Genomic DNA, 20,498 nt, shown 5'->3' with positions numbered 1-20,498 from the left:
ATGCTTAGATATTAGGAAGAAAAGGTACACTGGTCCACAGCTGACATTGCCACCCTCCCAGCACAGTGGAAACTCCCACCTGGATCCCCAAACTGGAACCTGCCAGCAGTGTTAGCTGTGGACCTGCTGTGCCTGCAAGTCTGCTGGAGCTCTGGCCAGGGAGCAGAGGGAAGGGGCCAGCCCCACTGTGGAGCAGAGCCCTGCCCAGCCCAGAGAGCATGCTGGGATGCTGGGGGAATCTGGTTTTACTTAAACCAGGAAGGGGTCTGGGACAGACATTGCATAAACTGGTTTGACCCAAACCAATTAAGTCTGATACTACATTCAACTAGGTTTATCTCAAATTGGTTTCAGCCATTTTGAAATTGGTTTATGTGCACCTGTCCTGTTACAGGTTTAAACCAGTTTCTGATCACTGAAACTGGTTTATGTGTAATGTCTGTCCCTAGCCACAATGTATTTTGAATTAAAGCAAATAATATTCTGGGTATATATTCTGTGGTGTGATGTTCTGCTGCCTGGCAGTATGCATACTGTGGGATGCCTACCAAAAACTACAGGAATTTTTGACTGTTAGTCAAACTAACTAGTTTCTTTTGATTCCTTTCCTGGTAGCAGCATTTTAAAACTATTTGGAGGTAGCACTGAGAACAGTATAATCAAGGTAGTCATTAACCTGTAAAGCATGATGCATGTATTGGCAGTTGTGCAATCAGATGAGTTAGGGTCAGTAGTTTCTGTGGACTTTGAATTCAATGATATGATGGCTATAAGTGAAAGTGGAACAGGAGACAAAGTTATTTGTTAATTCTACAGAGTATGTATATGAAGCAGCACATAGTGGAGTGTTGTTGCTGTGCTTGGTCAATTAGCAGTGACTGGTGGATGGGACAGCAAAGTAAAGATTGCCAGAAGTAGTTGCATAACTTCAGAATGTGGAAGACTACTTTTCTAGAGATCCAGGTAGAATCTGAAGCTGCCTGAAAGAGTTACCCTCAGTATGGGGAAGTATGTGACCATTACCATCTGGAAGCTTGCCACCCCTATTGCACCTAGCCAGTGACTAACTGGGTTGTTGTTGGTAGATCAAATGTCAAGGCTATTGTGGCGGTTTTATCCTCTTTAGAGAAGCTATGATTCTTGCTCTCATTCTGAGAGATCCAGCTTGCCCTCTGCTTCTGCAGCTTCTGAAGCGTTTCACTGAACACATGGACAACAGAGAAAGCAGCTGTTTAATTATACTTTGAGTAGCTGGAGAATGACAGCAGAGTGTATGTTTGGAAAACTTAAAGTAAGGTAGAGGTCCTTCCATAACAATTACCATCACTATTAAGTGGCTTGTGTGATAAGTGTTTGCTATGCTTTGCACAATGTCCTTGAAAGTAAGGGAGAGAGCCTCACTCGTGGGAGGAGGGAGAGGTGTTCTGAATGGCATGGACAGCCAGAGAGGATGCCTTTGCCTTAAATGGTCAGGAACAGTATACTATGACGAAGGAAATGACTACAGTATCTCATGATTTTAGGTATAGATACTGCAAAAAATAAGTTAAGTACTGGAAATGGTAGGGGGTCCTAAGTCCTCAGCTGGCCCTTTGTGCAGTGTTTCAGTTGATGTGTACTGGAAAAAACCCTGAGTTAAAAAAAACACATTAAGCTGAATAAGAAAAGCTAACAAAATGTATTAGGATCTTAAAAATAGAGCTGTGGTATGCCCGATGTGTTAAATGTTTGCATTCTTTTGTAGAAGTTCTTAAAACTGTCCTTTCATCTCCAAAGCCATGGGAAGGGCCTGCAATTTTGGTTGAATGCAGGTCCTGCTATAGTGTATTCACCATTTTGTGTGGGACAGGGCTGAAGTTGGGATGCTGTACTTGTCTTTATAACAACACATCTGTTTTCTTCCTCATTTCATGCCTTGTACTCTTTGTCCAGGACTCTGCACTCCCTTTTGAGCCTATGGGATTGCTCAACCTCTTCTTCCCTTTGCCTTCATGCCTCTCTGGGATGCAGGCACTAGTTCCTTAAGCATCCTCTCTCCCATTTTCCTTGTTTCTCTTGGACATTTGCCAACTTTTCATTGGGTGGTAAATCTCCTTATGTTGTGGATTTGGGTTCTAAAGAAACTTGGAACAAGCTCAAGAACTTATTGTCCTGATACTAGTTTCAGTGCCAGCAATTATGAAATCTTGCTTTTCTTTCCTTGCAGTTTTGGAAATTTGTTTATAGCTGCTTTTCTCACTTTGAGTTTCAGTTTATGATGAAATGTATTGCTACTGTATGGGAGATCCCTGTATCAGTGAGTATAGGGTGGGTAGGTAAGGTGGGGTGCAGGCAACAGAGAGGCAGTTTAGTAATGGAATATGTACTTCTTCAGGTTGTCCATATGTTGTAGGATGTTCCACAGAGGTGAATCGCAAAGAAATAGAGAGAGGGGGGTTGTTAAAAAATGCACTGGGCTAACCAGGAAGATAGGTAACCAGCCCCTTGATGGAACTTTGGGAAGGCAAATTGACAGAAATACCAAAGGCTGACCAGCAAAGGAGCAAACCAGTTATAGAGGATCCATCAGAAACCAATGTTGATCAAGGTTACAATACTTTTACAAACTGCCAAACTGAAATAGCCGAACTCCATGTAACTAGAGGCTATAGAAGCCATTATGTGCCATGCTGGGACAAGCAGGGCAAACAGCTCTTTAACATCACCAAGTAATGCAATGACCCTGTAACTATAAAAAGAACTACAGAACAGCCGGCTACCACATTGAACAATATAAAAAAGGAAGGAGGACTCAGTACCATAGAAGAATTGAGTATGACCCACTTGAGCAGACAAGCATGGTACATCATTAACTGCCTTACAGGCAAAGGCATCAGAAAATGACATTGCCCTGTGTCAGCAAATTCCATCGCGATAATACAGTGCAACAACAAGTATAGTGGGGTTGGCAGTTATTTTGGCTGGAGTGGAACTTAATGAATTTCCTTTCCCTTCCTCTAGAATCTGGTTGGAGCTGTAGTTTGCCAGAAGCCCCAAAACTCAGCTGTGGACCCAGATGCCGACTTTTGCCACAGTGGGCAGGCAGTGATGTCAGGTGTGGGTGCAGCCAGCAGGTTCCATAGCCCCAACATGGAATCTGCTGGTGGTGTCACAGCTGATACTGCTGCCCGCCTGGCATGGCAAAAGCTCCTGCCTGGGTCCACAGCTAACACTGGTGGCAGGTTCCAGTTTGGGGATCCAGGTGGGAGTTTCCACTGTGCTGGGAGGGTGGCAATGTCAGCTGTGGACACTGTTGGCAGATTCTGTGTTGGGGCTCTTGAACCCTCCAGCAGTATCCACAGCTGATGCCACTGCCTGCCTGCTGTGGCGAAAACACTGCCCAGGTCCACCGCTGATGCCATAGTGTCAAGGTCTGATGTTGCTGAGTGGAAGCATTCCTGCCCACTCACCATGTGGTGGCCAGAGAAGAGAGAGCCAGAGGAAAGGGGAGGGGTCAGATCCAATGAGTTGGTGGACACGTACTTAAAGGCTGGATCAGATCTGTTGGTGGGCTGTATTTTGCCCACCTCTGAAATACAATAACCGAAGCAAGCAACACACAGACATTATTAGACACCTCACTTGTGAACAACTTAAATTACCCATCGTCAACCTTAATTTAACTATTCCCATCTCTGACCGCTATTAAAGTGATCAAGACTAGGGTAGATATCAGGAGGCGCTACTTCACGGTCAGGGCAGCTAGGATCTGGAACCAACTTCCAAGTGAAGTGGTGCTGGCTCCTACCCTGGGGGTTTTTAAGAGGAGATTAGATGAACACCTTGCTGGGGTCATTTGACCCCAGTAATCTTTCCTGCCACGGCAGGGGGTCGGACTAGATGATCTACTCAGGTCTCTTCCGACCCTAGAAACTATGAAACTATAAGACTGGCAAGGCTGCTGAACCAGATGAGATATTCATTACCAAGCTTCAAATGGCTTCAGAAACTCATGTATAAATGTTTGGAAAGTAATAGACTTCCAAAAATCTGGAGAAAACCTGACGTTATTGCTATCCCAATAAACCACTAGGGGAGCCAAAGAGCTACCAACCCATTTGTTGCAGAGAGCAGAAAACAGCTCAGGAGAGACCCCTAGTGGCAAGAAGGGGCCCAGCTGCCACTTACCAGGGCAGCTGGAGTAACAGGTGCTGGTTGCTAGGAAAACTGCTGGGGAGCCAGCTGACAGGAAGAGGCAGGGCCTGGCCCATATAAGCCCAGGCGTGAGGCCAGTTCCCCTCTGGTGTCCAAGGGGGGAGGAGCTCGGCCAGTGCAAACAGAGGGGAGAACCCTGACTGCATGGACAGCCCCTGGTTGCTGCTGGGGGTTGGAGTGTTTTCCTGGTAGGGACTGAATGTTGTTTGGCCGGGCAGTCTAGCTTTTTATATTATAGCCCCGGGGCTTTGTGTTTTTGTGTTCTCTGTTTTAACTGGAGGACCAGGTGAGGCTGTCAGGGGTTGGAGGAGGCCTCATAGGGGCTCCACGGTAGCGTGGGAACCCTGGCACCAGAGAGGGCACAGCATTTGGGGTGCATTGACCCCAGCCCCAGAGCAAGGGGGGCTGTGAGAAGCCCCAAGGAGGTAAAGCAGAGGGCCAAATCACAGCACGGCCCAGCTCGAAACCATGTCAGTACCATCTGCGAGGCTTGGGCTGCGGTATAGGGGAGGAAAAGAAGCCACAGATAGCGCCTCCTGGCACCGGGATGCATAAAGTAGGCAGCCTCCTGCTGATTACATCAATTAATTAGTCAATTAAGATCAGGGCATGGCAGGAGAGTAAGCAGGTGGTTGGCCAATAACAGGAGGGTGGAGTCACCAGTAGAAAGGCTCCAGTAGCGATACTCCTGTCACACCATCTCACTACTATGTGTTATATACAAACTCACAGAGTGCATAGTTCTGAACAGAATAGAGAGATCAGCATTGATCCTCAGGTCCCAAAGAACAAACTGGCTTTTGGAAAAAGTAGTGTACCACTGACCAAGTTACATTACTTGCATCTGACATAGAAAACAGATTTGAAATGTGACTGAAAACAGGCATGATCTTTATTAATCTTATAGTTGCCTATGGTACTGTATGGCACCAAGGCCTCAAATATAAACTGCACCACGGGTAGACAGTTATTTGGGCTTGAGAGCCACATTGGGAGTTTTAATGAGGTGTCATGGGCCGGGTCAGCACCTTTCTTACCTCCTCCCCGCCCCCCCCGGAACAACTCTCCAAAACTCCCTATGGGGCTGTCTGTGGGCAGGGAGCTGTGTTTGGGGTGGGAAGTGCGGACGAGACTGGGATCATGGAGCTGGGACAGCTCTGGGCTGGGGCCTGGGTCTGCTCCCTACATGCCCCTGCCCTATGTGAGGGGGTGTGGGGTGTGTGTGGGGGGCATGTGTGTGTGTATGCAGGAGGGGCTGCCTGGCCACTAGATCCTGGGAGCGTCTCGTGGGTGAGGAGAGAAAGGGTGGGGGAGGGTGAAGGGCATGTGCAGCAGAGCTCACTTGGGCGGTGTGGTCCTTGCTGCCCCCATGACACTCTGCATGGGGCTTAAGCCTGCCTACTTGGTCTGGGGCAGCCTGCGCTGCGCTCCTGCCAGTACCTGTGGCCTGGCTGGGTGGTGTTCTGCTTCCCTCTCCTCCAGCGACAGCTCCTGATCCTGATTTTGCCTCTGCTATGAAACACTGTTACACCCATGGTGCTAAAAGATTACCAGAACATAATCAACCCGGAGTTTAATGTGGAATATGACTCACACAGTTCAACTTAACTAACATCAAAATTTTATTAATACAGTAAATGTTATCTTAAGAACTTCTGCATAGAGAGAGAGAAAAACACTTAATCCAATCTCACCCAATCCCAGATTTTTACTCTACTTTACAGAAATGATGGCCAGTCAGTTCCTGAAAGTAGAGAATGGTCATCTGTGGGTATGACTGTTTTTCAGTCCAGATTGTGTTGAACAACAACATACACCCAACTTCCTTGTCCCCCCTTTTATGCTTTTTCTTTAACTTTACTTCTTGATGACTCTTCATTTCCAGGTACTGTTGATTGGTTTCCCTGTGATCATCATACTGTTCATATTTTTATCCTGTCAGCATCTTTCTTTGTTCCTACAAACTCATCACATGCACACATCTTAATTTTGTCTTTTACTTGTGTCTTAATTTGTGCATGCCCTGAACTCCTAATTTGGTCCGTCCATCAACTCCGTAAATTCCAAGGGCTCTGCAATTGAGCACTGTCCAAGTCATCCCCTCATCACTTTTCATTAACATATCCAATCATGTCATCCCTCTGATTTAGTCAGCTTGTGCCAAGTTAAGTTAATTTGAGCTAGTAACAAGGCCTACATTTCACATGCTTATGTTGATAATGCTGGAACATAAGCTGCCTGTGAAAGTGAACTCGAGGCTAGTTGATAATGCAGACACAAGCAAAATGAAAAGTTCAGATAATACTGAGGCTATGCAAAAGCTTAAGCAATGGTTAAATAAGGCTGAATGTAAAAGAAAAGTGTAAATAATACCATAATTCACCACTCAAGCAGGCACAGCTGAAGCTAAATGTGATGAGCTGGGTTCATCTGGGTGGCTCCTGCCCAAGCGCACAGGGCTCCAGCTCCTGGGAAGACAGCTGGGAGCTGAAGCTGGAGCCCTGTGTGCTGGAGGAGTTGCCCAGTTGAAGCTGTTCACTTGCCTGCCCAGAACGGAATAGTACAGCACAGCAGGAGTAGCTTCTAGTGGGTTGTTTCTGTTGTGGCTGAAGCCAGCTGTGTGCTGCTCTGCACCCCTTACCTCCAGTAGCAGCTCCTCCTCCCATTCCTGTCACATTGCACTGTTCCCAGTGGGCATGTGGGGCTATGGCTTGAGCTCCCAGCTCCCTTCCGCTTGAAGCCGGGTGCTGGAGCCAGAGCCCCACGAACTGGGGCAGGAGCTGTTCAGCTGAAGCTGTTTGCATGGCACAGCAGGAGCAAGATCAGGAACAGGAGCTGCTGCTGGAGGTGGGGGCTCAAAGCAGCACTGGCTACAGCTGCACAAGGAACAGCCCTCCAGAAGCTGTACATGTTGGCCAGGGCTGGGCTGTGGGCGCCAGTGGGAGCCTAGTGCAGGCTGCCCTGGTGTGACCAAGCGGGGCTTGGCCCCATGTGGAGCACCATGGGGGCAGCTGTGGGCCAGATCCAGTCACCTGGTGGACCAGATCCAGCCCACAGGCCATATTTTGCCCACCCCTGAACTACAGTCTATGATACTTGATGGCAAGCTATGCACTTTCGTCATGAACGCTATCTCCAGCAGATTATTTAAACTCACTACTAGCCAAAGAGAAAAAAGCAGGGTATGAACTCTGAAGAATGGAGTCCCCCCAGGATCAATGCTAGCACACATGCATTAAAAAATATTGATCTCAGGCTTTGTTCATACAGTATCTAAGCAATACATGTACACTGACCATGTCACCATAGTAGCTCAAGGTATTGACATGACAGAACTGGAAAAGATATTGAGTACTGACATGGAACTCATTGCTATCTCCACAAGTAGTGCTTGAAGATGAACATAAATAAATCAATCTCATCACTCTTCTACCCTGGACAATTGTTGAGCTAAGAGCATGCTGAATATCAGAGTAGGCAACCATATCCTCCCACAACCAACCTAGGAGTCTCATTCCATTCCTTCGCTTATAAGCATCACATTCAGATCTGCAGTAAAGTCTCTGCACAGGTATCAGACTTAAGCTCTTTAGCCAGCATGACATGGGATACCAACTTCAAAAGGCTCAGAACCACTGCACTTGCAGTAGTATATGCCCCAGCAGAATATTATGCTCCTGTATGATGCAGAAGTTGTCACACTAAAAAGCTTGACAAACACTTAGTGCTTTGAGACTTGTAACAGGCTGCCCAACTTAGACACTCTCCCTCTCTCTCTCTCTCTCTCTCTCTCTCTCTCTCTCTCTGGTGTACTCCCTGTAAGGCGTTAAACCAAGTGACATAAGGAGACAGGCCCTAACATCATTATTGACAAAAAAGGCAAGAGATGACCTGCTTCATCAATTGTTAACTGAAGACCTGACTAGATAGAGTCTTAAGAGGCTTAAAAACCAGTCCACAAGCACCTGGAAGAGATTGGGGATGCTTAACCAAACCTATGGGCAGCAACAGAGTAAGCTGAATGCTCAGAAAGATTAGACTTATTCCTACAGTATTTTATGCCAACTGAGTCCCTCATTGGGCATGATGTTGACAGATAAGTGGGAGTCAAGCTGAACAAAATGAGATCTAGATACAGATGTGTCAAGAAAAAACTGTACAAAATGAACATCTTGGACAACCCCCTGTGTGAATGTGGTGTCCAACAAACATCACAGCTTAATCAAAAGCTGCAGTCTTTACAAATGCCCAGATGGGGCAGATGGAATTTGCATGTTGAGTGATAATACCAGACAGTGGCTTATAGATTTGGAAGTTGATATGAAAAGGCATCTGTAGATGAAACGGGGACCCTAAATTGAAGTAGTGGGTTTTTAAAAACACTGCTTCAATTTAGGGCCCTTTAAACCCCCAGTGTTGTGCACACACCCAAATTTACCTGCTTCTCTGGTGGTAGGGAGGGGAGGGTGAGCTGCCAGCGGGCAGAGCAGTCCCTGGGCTGTGGTGGGAACTCATGCTTCCCTCCATGGCAGCGGTGCCCCCACTGCCCAGGCAGCATCCCCCCGCAGGCACCCAGCTCAAATGATCCCGGGGGACATTGCAGTGGCAGAGGGAAGCACCAGGCTCCCACGCAGCTCAGGCAGGCTCCGGGGGGGGCGGGGGGAGATCAGGCTTGTCGCTTTTCTTGAGTGGAGCCTGCCTTCCAAGGCTGCTGCCAGGCTGCCTGCACAGGCTTCCTGCAGAGCCCATGAGCTGCACAGAGCCCAGTGTTTCACTTTGTGGCTGTAGGGCTGCAAAGTAAAACTCCTCTCAAGTCATTTAAGGTGCATTATGCTGCCTGATTTGCTACAGAGGCTGGAATTGCTGCGCAGTATGCGACTGACACATGCAAACACTGACACCATTAAAATGTTGCAAAAGCATTTTACGTGCTTTAAAATGTCGTGCACACATGCCACTTGTTTAGTCTACACAAGACCTAATGTTATGTGAAAGAGAGAGAGAGATTGAGAGGTACCAAAATTGTATCCTCTAAGTGCTGGCTTATTTGCCCAACATACTGGGAAATGGCTGATATTCCCTCTGCCCACTCCACCCCAGAAAGGTTTAAGTCCTTCTAAACAGTTGAATTCATGTAATGCTTATTGCTAAGCTGTCCTCCAGAGCATCTTCATGTTAGCCGCTTGTAGGGGTATTGTTCACAACAGTTTCAAGATGACACTGCGTGGGGCACTTGTTAATTGCTAACATAAAAATCTCCAAAGGTGTTGTGTACTCCTTTATAAAAACTGTCTACCTTGTCATTTTTTAGTGCTTTGGTGGTGAAACTAGCAAAAATAGAGTCCAGTTATTATTAATACTGACTAATAGTGAGTCATTACTACTTCCATTCTTGTTTGTTGCCTTTAGGTTTTTCTTCGGCTTTGCTGCTGTTCTGGAGCTGCTTTGCTTTGAGTACTAAGAACAGTTCCAGGAGTGCTACTGACTTTGTCTCTGATAGTTACTGTAGTCTGATCCTTTTCCAGACAGGACTGGACATGCAGCTCTTTAGAGTAAGTGGCCAAGTCTGGGGCTAGGGACAGACATTCAAAAAGCCCGAGCCTGAATTGATTCAATTTTTGCAGGTTAGTTTAAGCTGGCTAGGCTAAACTAGTTTGTTCTTATACAGACATCTCTGGACTGAAAAAACGCAGGCACATGCCTGAAGTGGCTCAGGCTAGTAGCCGGGAGGTGCTAGAGGAGGAGGAGCAGAAGTCAAGCAGACGCCTGCAGTCTCTGCTGGAACTGCAGCCAGGGAGCAGAGGGAAGGGGCCAGCTCTCCTGTGGAGTACAGAGCCTTGCCCAGAGGGCACCCAGCCCAGAGAGCATGCCGGGATGCTGGGGGAATCTGGTTTTATAAACCAGCAAGGGGTCTGGGACAGACATTGCATAAACTGGTTTGAGCCAAATGGTACTACATTCAACCAGGTTTATCTCAAACCAGTTTCAGCCACTTTCAAACTGGTTTATGTGCACTGAACATTTGTGTTCTGTTACAGGTTTAAACCAGCTTCTGATCACTGAAACCAGTTTATGTGTACTGTCTGTCCCTAGCCTAGGAGTTCTGTAGGACATTCTTGTTAAAGGATGGGGGCAGGATATAGCTGCAGTAATAAATATGTGTATGAGAATTCAACGCGTTGTGTGAGGTAACATCTTTACAGTGAAGACCTCCAATCTTGATGCCTTGGGAACATTGCAGCACAAACGCACATTATGATTCAGGTGTGAAGCAGTACAGTGTAGAAAAAGTTTATTTAGATGTGAATTCCCTCAGTATCAAAGAGGATTAATTGCTGTGTCTTGATTCCATTTAAAAACACGTGTGTCCCTTTCACACGGACAAGCTAAAGATTATCTGATTTAATATCCCTTTATAAACAAACCCAGACAAAAGTAAATGCATAAACATTTACTTTAGTGCTTTACAACTTAATAAAAAACTGAAATTAGGTTAAGAACAAATGTACATGCTGAATGTCCCAGCTGAGAAGACTGAGGAGCACTGAGCTTGTATTTGTTACACATTTTCCCCATCTCAGATTTTCTTGGTGATACTTTATCTCATTCTGTGATGTGGCGTCAGCAACATTTTCTGGCAGCTGGCTAGAATGATCCAGCCTGGGTTAAAGGTAGACCAGCACTAGGACCTGGGCACCACCACCACCACTTCCTCTTCTCTCTGCTGCCAGGCTGTGGCATGGGCCAAGCTCCCTTCCCCTCCTCCCCACAACCTGGAATGCTGTTGAAGGCCCTGCTTCAGAAGCCAGATCCACTGGTTCCCCAGGCCTGATTCAACCTGCAGGCCATTAGCTGCTGACCTTGTAAGGTATCTACAGTGGTCCATGCTAACTCTCTTTAGACACTGGTCAGAGGAGCATGACACAGCTGTCTGCTTGCCTCTGACTTTGCTGTCAGTTGCCTATACCTTTTGTGTCCCTCTCATCAGAGTATTCTGATTTTGAAGATTATCGTACAGTAATTGGGAGACAGAACCCCTGGGTTCTGTCTCCTGTCTCCAGATCTGAAAGAGGAGTAGGGACTGCCCAAATAAGTTTTTTCAAACATAATTCCATCCAGATTAAGTAAGAGAATATTGTCAGTTGAGCATCTGCAGAATGAAAAGTATGAAATGAAAAGCAGTAAAAAGTAAAGTAACACACAATTGTTTGTCCACTCAGGTATGTTCTCATCAAAGGTCCTTTAAGGATTCTTTCTAACTATAACGGTAATGTTCTTCCGTAGTTAGCTCCCTTCATTTTTTTTGTAGTTAACCATATATGACTGTCTTTCTTCCCTCTCAATCATTATTCACTATGACTTTTTAAAATCAGTAGTGCAAATTGAGCTTAAATTCTGAGCTTTCCACAGCAATGCCAAGGTTTTTTCTGAGTGGTTACAATTTATTTAGAGCCTAGAAATAGGCATAGATAAAATTACTTCCTCAAATTTGTGCTTTGCCCTTTTAACACTGAATTTTGTCTGTCACTTGCCTGACTTTTTACATTCTTTTACAGTTTACAAGAATTGTGTGTTGTATGCAAACTTTCTTATCTAGACCATTAACAAATATATTTAACTTTACTGATCCTAATGTGGAACATTGGTGGTAAATAATCAGTTTTCAATATGGCAAAAAGGTCCTTCTTCCCACCAGATTTTAATCTATCATATTCTTTAACTGCGTGTCGAAGAGGAAGGAGAGCTTATTTTCTTTTCAGTGTTGATAATACATATATATTCTAGCTACTCATATTGGTGAGGCATGGTTTTACTTCCCGCAAGCTGTGCTGTTGTGTCTTTATCATGTTTTTTTTTTCGATTAATCTTCTTGGTGCCAAAGCAAAAATCAAAGGTCCATAATTGTTAGCATTGCTTCCTGGTGCCAAAGCAAAAATCAAAGGTCCATAATTGTTAGCATTGCTTCCAGTGTTTGCTTCTTTGTGTGGGTTGGTGGTTTCTTTTATTCATTATTTTTGAAGTAGGACTTCTGATATGAAGCTTGGTTTTAGATACTTTGTCTTTTATAAAGCTTATTCATTCTTTAGTTTCTTCAGACTACATGGATAATGCTATGCAGTCCTATTGGTTTTGTGGCTCTTTAACTTTCCAGTTTTGTTTCAACACCTCTCTTTTCATGCTTGTATTGGACAGTACTTAATTTTTATATATGAGAAGGGTGGGCCTGGATTTCTCCAAAATCACCTGTGAAGATTACTGAAAAATCTCATAATTTCTCTGCAGTGTCTTTAGTGTCAATAATTGCTCTATTGGCACAAAAGTGATTAGCTGTGATAGTCTGAAGTTAGGCAGAAGATAGGGAAGAGTGGCGCCTTAGAAGTTAAGTAGTTCAGAAGAGCATGAGTTTTCATATACAACAACTGCTTCATTAGAGGTTTCATCCAGAGGTTTATGCCTCTCTGAACCAATCACTCTAAGGTGGCACCCTGCCCTACCTTCTGCCTAATTGCTCAGCTATTCACTCAGATCAGCCAACAGACCAAATGCTCTTATATGTTTCTTGTTTATAGTGCAGTTAGAATGTATGTAGTTGGCTGTTTAATTCTCTTTTAATTATCCACCATCTATTTTAAGTTTTACTTGACATTATTCACATTTAATTCCAGTGGCTTTATTTTGGGCTAGATGTTTATTTCTCTTCTTTTTTCATTTTTTGTTTAAATCTACCTCTTCGTTAAACAGTCCATCTGTATTTTGTTCTTAAGGCTTTTTTTTGTTTTATATTATTCTGCATATGTTCAGGGTTTTTTTTGCATGCCTTTTTAGATAGGAAAAAGTTCTTGGGATACAAGCATTTGTAAATATTGGAAACATTTCATTTCTTTTTTTCCAAGTTTTCAAAATATTAAGTATATATGTTTCCAGGTTGTCTGTAACATTTTGGAAAAGTATCTGTTAAAAGACTGGAAAGACACTCATTCTCTCTCTCTTTTTAAAATAGCAAACAATAATTTCCTTCTTTTCTCTACCTCTGTGGTGTATGTTTATATAGATAAACTGTATCCCCTCCATTCTCTGCCAGCTACTTTTGTTTGTTCTCTGCTAGATGAGCTAACTAGATATTTTATGTTGCATCTGAGTTTCATTTTTTTCTTTTAGAAGCTACTCCATTTTCACAGCACAAGTATCTCTTGCATTATGGAAGCTTCATTTACCTGCATTGTAGTGGGAAGAGTGAAATTGCATGTTCTTCCTTCATTAGCGCATACATGATCAGAAACAAGAGGATTGAACTGAACTATTCTCTATTCCTTTATATGGAAGGGGCTGAGATGGTGGTGGTCTGGCTTCTGTGAGTGCTGGTTTTTGTGGAGATGTTCAGCTGATAACTGCACTTTCTGGTCCTGCTGAGTTGGTAGGCGCTGACTGTTTATGCTGGTCTGCCTGTTGCTTATAGGCCTCTCTGGCCTTCTCCAGGCAATGCTTTAATTGCTCCTGAACTTTATGCATACAGTGTATCCAATCTGTGGCTGTAGACTTATTGGAGTTAGTGCAGGTGTTCTCAAACTTTGTGATACCATGACCCTGAGCGCTGGATGATGGGGAACGGGGAGTTCACATGCGGCAGCTGCTTTCCTCACTGCTGCATGTACTCCCCGGGAAGTTTGTGGCCCCCTCTGAAGTTGCTCGCAGGCCCCCGGGGGGTCGCAACTCGCAGTTTGAGAACCCCTGAGTTAGTGGGTAAGGTGGGATGCAACTGGGGTGAAACTCATAGTTGGCAAAGCATGCTTAGAGTTATTGTAGGCCATTTCTCTGAGTGCCAGGAGCAGAAACCAATTGTTCTTTTGGAAACTGAGGTAACACAGGGCATACTGCTTCAAGACCTTGTTGAAGTTCAGGGAGCTTACAGACCATGACTGAGGTGGGTGAGAAAGGGTTGGAGTAGTCTGCTGGATTTCTGAGGGGTCTCATAGTGCAGGCACCAACATTGCAAGAGCAGACAAAGGCCTGCACCATCTTGTATAGCCACAGCCACCAAAAGTCATTGGAGATTAGTTGGTAGGTCTTTTCAGTTCCAGGGTGGCCTGCTAATGGGGAGTCATGGTGAAGGAAATGTATAGTGAGTCTAGCAGACCTGGGGGCACATAGATCTTACCCGGGGTAAATATGACTCCATCCTGGACCTGATGGAGTTGTTGTTTGAACGTTGCCTGTTCTTCCTGGAGTAGTCCCTTGTAGGTGATGGTATGGAGCAGAGAGAGATCTGGCAACGCAATGCTGGTGAAGTGAAGCTTCAAAATGGGGCTGGGTTCAGATGGTTCCTCTAAGTTTGCATTATACTTGGCCTTCCAGGAGAGGGCATCTACTTACCATCTAAGCCCAAATTGGTGGATTATTTGAAAATCAGAGTGGGAGAAGAATCATAGAAGTAGGGTCGGAAGGGACCTTGTGGATCTTCAAGTCCGACCCCCCACCTGAGCAGGAGAAAAACTGGACTCGGATGACTCCTGCCAGGCAGGCATCAAGGCTCTTCTTAAAGACCCCCAGGGTAGGAGCCAGAACTACTTCCCTTGGAAGTTGATTCCAGATCCTAGCCTCCCTAACCGTGAAGTAGTTCTTATGGATGTCTAATCTAAACCTACTCTCCAACAACTTGTGGCCGTTATTCCTTGTTATGCCAGGGGGCGCTAGGGGAAACAAGGACTCTCCCAAACCCTTCTGGTCCCCCCTAGTTTATAGATGGTCACCAGATCCCCCTCAGCCTTTGCTTGTGAAGGCTGAACAGGTTCAGGTCCCACAGTCTCTCATTGTAGGGTCTGCCCTGTTGTCCCCAGACCATGCGGGTGGCCCTCCTCTGGACCCTCTCAATGTTGTCCTCATCCTTCCTGAAGTGGGGCATACAGAACTGGACACAGTACTCCAGCTGTGGCCTGACTGGTGTTGCGTAGAGGGGGAGGATCACCTCCTTGGCCGTACTTGAGATGCACCTGTGGATGCATGACACGGTCCGGTTAGCCCTGACAACCGTGACCTTGCATTGTTGGCCCATGTTCATCTTGGAGTCGATAATGACTCCAAGATTCCTTTCTGCCTCCGTGCTCTCAAGAAGGGAGTTTCCCATCTTATAAGTGTGCTGCTGGATCTGCTTCAGGAGGTAGAGAAAATGGGACAGGTTGGGAATTAAGAAAGAATTCTCTCTTTAGTTGATGCTATAAGATCAGAGCATCTTCAAAACTTGATATACTAGTGATATTGCTGTTGTAATGGCTAAAATGGTATGCTTTTCTTTTCCCATGGCTCTGAAAAATATGTGCAAATAAAACAGGTTTACTTGAAACGTGTCATGTTACCTGATCCTCAGAGAATAAAATCTACTTCTGCTAACAGATAATGGAATTATTCTTTCAAATAAAGTGGTAGAGGCTTGTATTTCTGGTGTCAAAGTTCCTGTCTCCATTGAAATCTTGTGCTGGTGGGTTATTTTTAGTTATTTGTTTTTGAATAATCTGAGAGGCACCCTAATTAATCTAAACAAATTCTGACAGTTGAATCCAAGTTGAAGGCTCTAGCATTTAAACTAGTAGGATGTTTTGGGAACCATTTCCTATTGAATTTATATACAGATTTTTGTGGATCTTAATGACTTGTTAAACTGTAATATGTGGTTTAAATATATGACCTGTTTATCTTGATCTCTGAGGCTTGCTTGATCGGCTATGTAATTTTAATTATGTGATATTTATTTTAACTGGGTTACACCAGTGGACAACCAAAGAAACTGATTAATCAGTTGGATACATTAGTCCGTTATATTGTTAACATTAACATATAAATAAAGCACTTATAATCCTATTCATTGTTATGAATATACAAAACTAATCATAATAAAAAAAATCTTTTGCAGTTGCTATTTAGGAGTTGGTTAATTTTTTTCTCAAAACTTTTCCTTTACACATTCAACTTAAGCAAACCTCTCTTTTTAAAATAATGTTTAGTGTTGCAAATGCTTGTTTTAAAACAATTTCCAAAGTTCTGAATTCTCGCACCTAATTTTTAGACTAGTGTTAGTTATTTCTTTATCCTCCCTCTAGTGGCTAAAATAGTATCTGTTTTTATATATTTATGAAAGGTTTTGACAGAAAATTGTCAGAAAAGTAGATTTGGTGTTGACTAAATATCCTTTCAAAAGAGTACTGAAAACACATTTTGTTACTTGATGAAATAAAAAATTCTGTTGTCTTCTAGATTTAACGATGGACTCTTAAATGTGGAAGATCTTCTTACAAGTTTTGACAACACAGGGAATGTCTGTAAGTTACTAATTATTTTTGTCTAAGTACAACATTATATTGGTGGAAACCAGCTTTATAACTATTACAATATGAACACACTATACTAGCGATGGATAGCAGTTTTGGCAGGCATAATACAAGATAAGTCTTGCCCCTTTCTTGAGAGCTGCTCTCATCCACACCCCTGAGAGGCATAGAGTTTGCACCCTGTGGGGCTCTACCTTGGAGTGGAGCAGTTTAACCTTTCCCTAGCTCTGTAACCACCACAGTTTTATATAGCAAGCAAGGATCTCAAGCTCTGAAGTTGGCAGCAGCCGTAGGGCCCAGGAAGGGTTAACCTGACGCTTGGTGAAATCTGATGCCACATCTCAGTACTTTCCACTCCCTGCCTCCATTCTGGCATCTTCTTTTACTTGAGCATTGAGGTCTCACATGCCACTTGTGGCATGTATGTTGCAGGTTGGCCACCTATGCTCTATAACAATCTAACTTACCTGGGAAGCATTGATACTATGATAACGGGTGCTGTATAAAAGCATGTGGTTAAATAAATGTATGTTTATGCTGGTTTACCATTTTAATATTGTTTACTATATAGGGAAATCTTACTGATGTGAATTGTTATTTTTCTGTTATCAACTTATTTTATTTTTGGGTGTAGAGAGATCTATTTTGCAGCAGGAATTGTGAACATAACTGTTGTATGTAGCTTGTATTTATGAAAGACTGAATTCCCCTATCCCCTCATTGGTTATCCATAGAATAATGAGCAGGTTCCTTTTATCAGTAACTTGGAACATTTTGTAACTTCATCTCTTTGGGGAAATGCTTAGCAGCAACATCTAGACCACAAATAGAGCAGATGCTCAAAGTCCTTACCTCAGCCTACCATAACTATAACACATCATTTAACTACTGGTATCAGCAATGCTCTCAAAACGGATTGTAGATACAGTAACTTGTTCTGATGGTTTTAATCACTCCCATTCTAGCCATTCTGAGCCTTTTGAATTGGGTGGAATATAAATGTAATATAAATAAATAAATAGTATCAGGTTCCAAAACTGAACCTTGTGCTACCTTTGTGCGCTAGACTAAAGAGTCCTCTTACCAAACTGCTATTACTCATATAGGTATTTATAGACTTACCAAGTCACCCCTTAACTTTCTCTTGTACAAACTAAATAGATCATCTCCTTTAAGCTTTTCACCCTAGCACGTGTTTTGAAGTGTTTAAGTATTCTTGTGCCTCTTCTTTGGACCTGGCTCAATTTTGCAGTACGCTTGAATTATGGACACCAGGACTAGATACAGTATTTCTGTAGCAATTATATCAGGACAAAGCATTGATGCAATAACTCCTCTCTACTTCTAGTCATTATTGTCCTATTTATTCATCCTGTTTTCACCACAGTACTATGCTGAGTGCTTACGTTCACACTGGTCATCAAATCATTTTGACACCACTTCCTAGGATAGCTCCCCATTTTGTATGCATGGTCTTCATTCTCTGTATTTAGATACTTGTTTGTACTGAAATGCATATCATTTCCTTCTGTCCAGTTTGTGGAGTGATCCAGGATGGCTCTCTATAAGGCTATGTTTACACATGAAAACATTTGCCAGCCTGCTTGTGTCAGAACACTGATAAAATTTGATTTCTTACTTGATGTGTGTGCCAGAAAAGCATACTATATATATACTAGCAGAACTGCCTGTCACAGCCATGGGAAATTTTCCCCAGCTGGACACTCATCAGATTGCTGTGTTTGGAACCTATGTTCATAAGGTTGTAGATTGCAGAATTGGTTTTCTCTACTTGGCACATTTTCTGGTTAAAGAGTCTCTGTTTATCCATTTATTGAAATGGGATCTTGCAACCAACCTTCCTAAAGGACTGTTTAACTGTTGGGGCCTGTGCTAATCCTTTGGAATATCCAACAGCATAAGCATAACCTTTTCCCAGAGTTCCAGTCTTACAGATAGACTGAGGTCTTGTTTATACTACAGACAAGCTGGGAAAGCCTCCTTATAGTAGATGTATATGTCAACAGATGGAGTTTTTTGTCAGCATTGTTCCGCCAGTTTCCTGGACAACAGAGACTAAGCCAACATAGCGTAATTGTGTCCATCTGAGGATGTTTCCTATTATACTTGTCAGTCATGGCCAACAACCCATGTAGTATACGCTAAATCTGAGTTTATAGTTTACCTCTACAAGGAATGTGATAACTGAAGTAGATAAATACTTAGACTTTGTTTAAAAAATAAGTGTTCTTAATAAATGCAAGAGGTTGTGAGAGGGAAGGAGTTTTATAGGTCATATCTTTAATTGGACCAGTTGCATGGTGGATATAGACGTAGACAAGCTTTTGAAGGCAGTGCATTCTTCTTCAGGTCTTAAGTCTATCCCCACCGTGCAGCTGGTCCAATAAGAGATATCACCTATCTTGAAAATCCTTGCATGTTGCATATTTCCTATACCATCATTTCTACAACATCACTTAAGACTACCAGAAGTAGAAGTTGATATTCTAAGTCAGGGTGGCCAACCTGTGGGATGTATGCCACAAGTGGCAAAGACAGTCTCTGTGTGTGACTTGTGGGAAATTGGGGAGGGAGTAGAGAACACAGCAGAGGATATGGAAGTGAGCAGAAAGGAGATAAATAGATCAGGCAGGTTAAGGGCATCAGAGTAGCACTTGCAAGGGTTATGGGGCTAACCAGAAAAAGTTGACCCCTCACCCCTCTTATTGTCGTAGGTCATCAAATTTAGTCCTTTTGTGTTGCCGGCAACCTTTACATTAGTTATGGTAAGTAATGTAAAATCTAGTAAGTGTCTGAACACATTTCCCTGTCTCAGTTTCTTTACTACTTTTGAGCCTTCTTTAGGAATTGGTTATAGTCCCCTAAGGAGTTCAGGATCACTCCCTTATTGCACATGACTTTCCCCCCCTAGTTTCTGTCTTTCTCTGTTGTTCCTGCAGTTAACAGGAGGCAGTGAGGGGAGGCCCTGTGTTTATAAAAGCATGTGCTTTTGTTTCCTCTCCATTGCATCCTCATTGTTTTGCGATCCTGCCACTTGAATGGGAGTTACTAAAATGTAACAGCTTTTCGTTGTCCTTGGTCAGTGAGGTATGTGAAACAGACTTGGTAGCTTGCAGCTACCAATGTACTACATAAGCTTTTGATAGGGACATTTAAGGAATAGCATTCCTGTATTCCTGTAGGGGGTTGACCCATCACGTCTGTCCCTTGCAACTTTGTTTCTATGTTGTCTTTCAAGCAGTTTTAAGTAACATGGGATGAAGAGCAGGTTCTTATGGAACCCCATTAGAAAACTTGATGATGGCTCTCCATTTACAATTATATTTTGAGTCCTTTTGTTACAGCCACTTTTCAGTCTGTTCAGTGTACTCCATGTTGATTTTTTTTTTTGCATTATTCAACTTCTCAATCAAAATGTTTTGCAGTTCTAAATGAAATGTCTTGCATAAATTTTAAGTGTATTGCTTTGACATGTAACTTGATCAAACAAAAAGATATCAAATTAATTTGACAAAACCTTGTTGATTTGTCATTAGTTATATTACCCTACTTTTAATTTTTGATTAGTCAAGTCCTACATCAGTTGTTCAGTTGTTTTGCCTGGGATCCATGTCAGGCTAACAGGTCTTGAATTTCATGGTCAGCCTGTTAACCCTTTTTAAATATCATTATTCTGTTAATCTGAATCTGACATAATGTTATCATCTTAAACCGGGACTTTCCCATTTCTGAATGGCCAGGGGCTGCAGTCTCTCCTGCCACATACCATATGGAGTCACATGCCTTCTGAGGTCCCTGCTGTCACATGGGTCTCCCTGTCACATGACACATTTCCCCCCCTGCCCTGCCCTGCCCCCACAGGTTCTCCTGAGCTCTTTGGCCATAGGCTCCCTCAGCCCTTTGGGTGGTTCCATGATATCCCCAGGGACAGGAGCAGACAGGAGAAGCTGGAGGAAAGGGGGA

At 43.5% G+C, this 20,498-nt stretch overlaps 1 protein-coding gene across 1 annotated transcript in view; it reads left to right on the top strand.

The window, feature by feature from the left end:
* CAMKMT (calmodulin-lysine N-methyltransferase) overlaps positions 1 to 20,498 on the top strand; it is a 383,612-nt gene that overhangs the window by 22,479 nt on the left and 340,635 nt on the right. Inside the window, exon 3 of the mRNA XM_019549368.1 lies at positions 16,441 to 16,505. Coding sequence (XP_019404913.1) covers positions 16,441 to 16,505 — 65 coding nt within the window. The remainder of the gene's footprint in view (positions 1 to 16,440; positions 16,506 to 20,498) is intronic.

This window comes from Crocodylus porosus, unplaced genomic scaffold, assembly GCF_001723895.1.
Source record: "Crocodylus porosus isolate Cpor-Errol unplaced genomic scaffold, CroPor_comp1, whole genome shotgun sequence".
NCBI classification, from domain to species: Eukaryota; Metazoa; Chordata; order Crocodylia; family Crocodylidae; genus Crocodylus; species Crocodylus porosus.
The sequence above is the reverse complement of the archived record's forward strand: the minus strand, read 5'-3'. Positions and strand labels throughout refer to the sequence as shown.